We start from the raw sequence: 2456 nt of genomic DNA, 5'->3' as shown, positions 1-2456 counted from the left end.
ACAGCAAGTGATCACTTCATTCATGTTTGGAAACAGTTGCCTAGTAAGAATCATCTCCAGTGCACTGGGCTACCTTTGTAAAGCAGGATTCAAATTAAGCGGCCTTAGCCCCATGGAGCCTTCTTGGCCTGGCTTGATCATTTAAACAGTGCCCGTAGAATCAGCTCCCACATGGTTTCTCTTGATCTTCATTTCCATCTCCAAATGCTCACACCGGGCACTGGGCCCTGCACTAGCCTGGAGAGCCCCATGAAACAGGAGACTAGAATTCAAAGTTCTCATTGTTCATGTGAATGGCCCAGGCAAATTTATCACGTTGGGCTTCGGTGTAGATTTCCTCCACTGGAACTCCCCATTTTATACACCATGCCACAATGATCCTTGGGTCTATATAGTACAGTTTGGAGCTGTTCAAGTTTAGCTGCTTGTTTTCCTCCATCCTGCTCTTCACATCCAATTTCCTCAGTTCGTCTTCTTTTCTCTTCACATCCTTCTTGAGCTCTTCTGTGTTGCTGTCTTGCGTGGCTCGCTCTAGCTTTTTCTTTAACAGAGAAAGTTCATCTCTGCTGGCCTCAATTTGATCTTGTAGCTCAAACCAATGCAGTTCCATTTTTGTCCGCTGGTGGTTGCAGAGTTCTGCGACTTTTCTGTTGGCTTCGTTGAAGGACGAGACCTTGTTCTTGATGTGATGATCAGTGAGATTTTTCAGCTGCTGTTCCATTGTTATGCAGGCATTGAGTGTTCGAAAGACCTTTGTTGTCAAGCCCTTCTTTAAACCTTTAAGATACATATTCAGCACCTGGAAATTCACTTGATCAAATAGTTCCGCTTCACCTCTCTCCCCCTTCTCCTCCTTAAACTGCTGGAGATTCCTAAACACCTTCTCTTCCACTGGCACCGTTTTTTTGTATAGGACGGAACTTTTACCCATGAAATTAAACTCAACCTTTTTTGTTTCTCCTTTCTGGTCTTCATGTAGTGTCACATGCTTCACTCTGAGGGAGCAGCACCCAAAAGTATTGGCCGTCATCCCTTCTTTAGTTTTATTACCTACTCTGAATCCAAACTTGTCAATTAAGTAAAGCACAACCCCCCGCTGCCGCAGCGACTTGTCCTCAGAATCCCAGTCCTTGCGGCACTGCTCCTGAATCTGGTCTCTGTGGTGCTTCAGGCTTCGGGCAACTTCATACTTCTTCCAGTCCTTTTCTCCCATCAGTTTAGAGCTGGCATGTGGCATCATGTATTTGAGTTTTCCCGGGGGGCTCTCTTTCCAAGAGGCCAGCCAAATAACTGCAGGGTTATGCTGAACTTGTCCCCAGCTGTGTCCTGGCGGGGGCTCAGGAATCTCTTTCTCGCTGCAGTTGATGGTGACATCTTCTGGCAGGATCTTCTTCTTCAGCTTTCCCCGGTTGGGTGAGTTCCTTCCAACAAACAAGCTAGGGGGGCTGATGTTATAGTTCCCAATTCTCTGTTTGTGGCCATCCAAGAAAAAATAGCCAAATTCCTGTTGTACTTTTTCATTGGTTTTCTTTCTTTTGTAGTAGGCAGCCATCTCTCTAAAATCACATTGATCCAAAGCAGTAATGACCTCCTTCACCTCCGGTGACATAGTGTCCTTCCAGTCAGTGAAGAAGTTTTTGCAAAAGGTCTCATCTTTGGTCAGCGCATGGTCCAGCATTTTGGCATAAAGGCTGGCAACCTCTTCTGCTTCCAAATTGAGTGTCACAGCCTCCTCATTGTAATAAAACTTGATATTGTCGGGCAGTCGTTCGTAGGGGGGAGGAAATGCTGGACCATTGTGTCTCAGGGACGTCCATTTGATGCCATCTTCATACTTCGGTTCCTCCTCCCACCATTTCCATATTTCCTCCTCCATCATCTCTCTTCTCCGTGCCACAGGCTAGTGTCTGAAGAAGCAAAAAAGAAAGGTCCATGATGCAGCTCTGCAGTTTGCAAGAGAGAAATCAAATGGCAAAAATCAAGAGAATAACAGCACAAAGTCACTACACAAGAGCCTGAGACCCTGTCTACAGTATAAACATAAGCATGTCAAAGATCCTGGTTCTATCTGTGTAGCAAACACACAAGCCTTTCCACTGGTCATTGTGAAATCAGGTAAGGTCCTTTGCACAAGAGTGGTCAGGGACTATGGTGATGACTAGAGGTGGGTGAAATGTTTTTCATGAATAGTTTATTCGCCAAAATATGCAGTGTCACACACACACACACACACACACACACACACACACACACACACACACATACACACACACACACACACACACTCAGTGGTTAGGGCACTCAGCTGGGATGTAGGCAACCCAAGTTTGAAGCCCTGCAATGGACTTATTCCATTCACTGACTATGGCCAAAAAAAAGAGAGAGAGAGAGAGATTTACTTCAACCCAAACTATTTTTTTGTCAGAACTGCCACTGAACAATCAGTTCTTTGCCCA

General features: G+C 45.4%; 1 protein-coding gene across 1 annotated transcript; it reads right to left on the bottom strand.

Moving 5' to 3' along the window:
* Positions 1 to 262: 262 nt before the first annotated feature.
* Positions 263 to 1879, bottom strand: LOC135878388 (DNA topoisomerase 1-like). Its single transcript, XM_065404038.1, has one exon. It carries the CDS (start codon positions 1877 to 1879, stop codon positions 263 to 265), a length of 1617 nt encoding a protein of 538 aa, XP_065260110.1.
* Positions 1880 to 2456: the final 577 nt, after the last annotated feature.

The sequence above is a fragment of the Emys orbicularis genome, chromosome 4, assembly GCF_028017835.1.
Source record: "Emys orbicularis isolate rEmyOrb1 chromosome 4, rEmyOrb1.hap1, whole genome shotgun sequence".
NCBI lineage: Eukaryota > Metazoa > Chordata > Testudines > Emydidae > Emys > Emys orbicularis.
The sequence above is the reverse complement of the archived record's forward strand: the minus strand, read 5'-3'. Positions and strand labels throughout refer to the sequence as shown.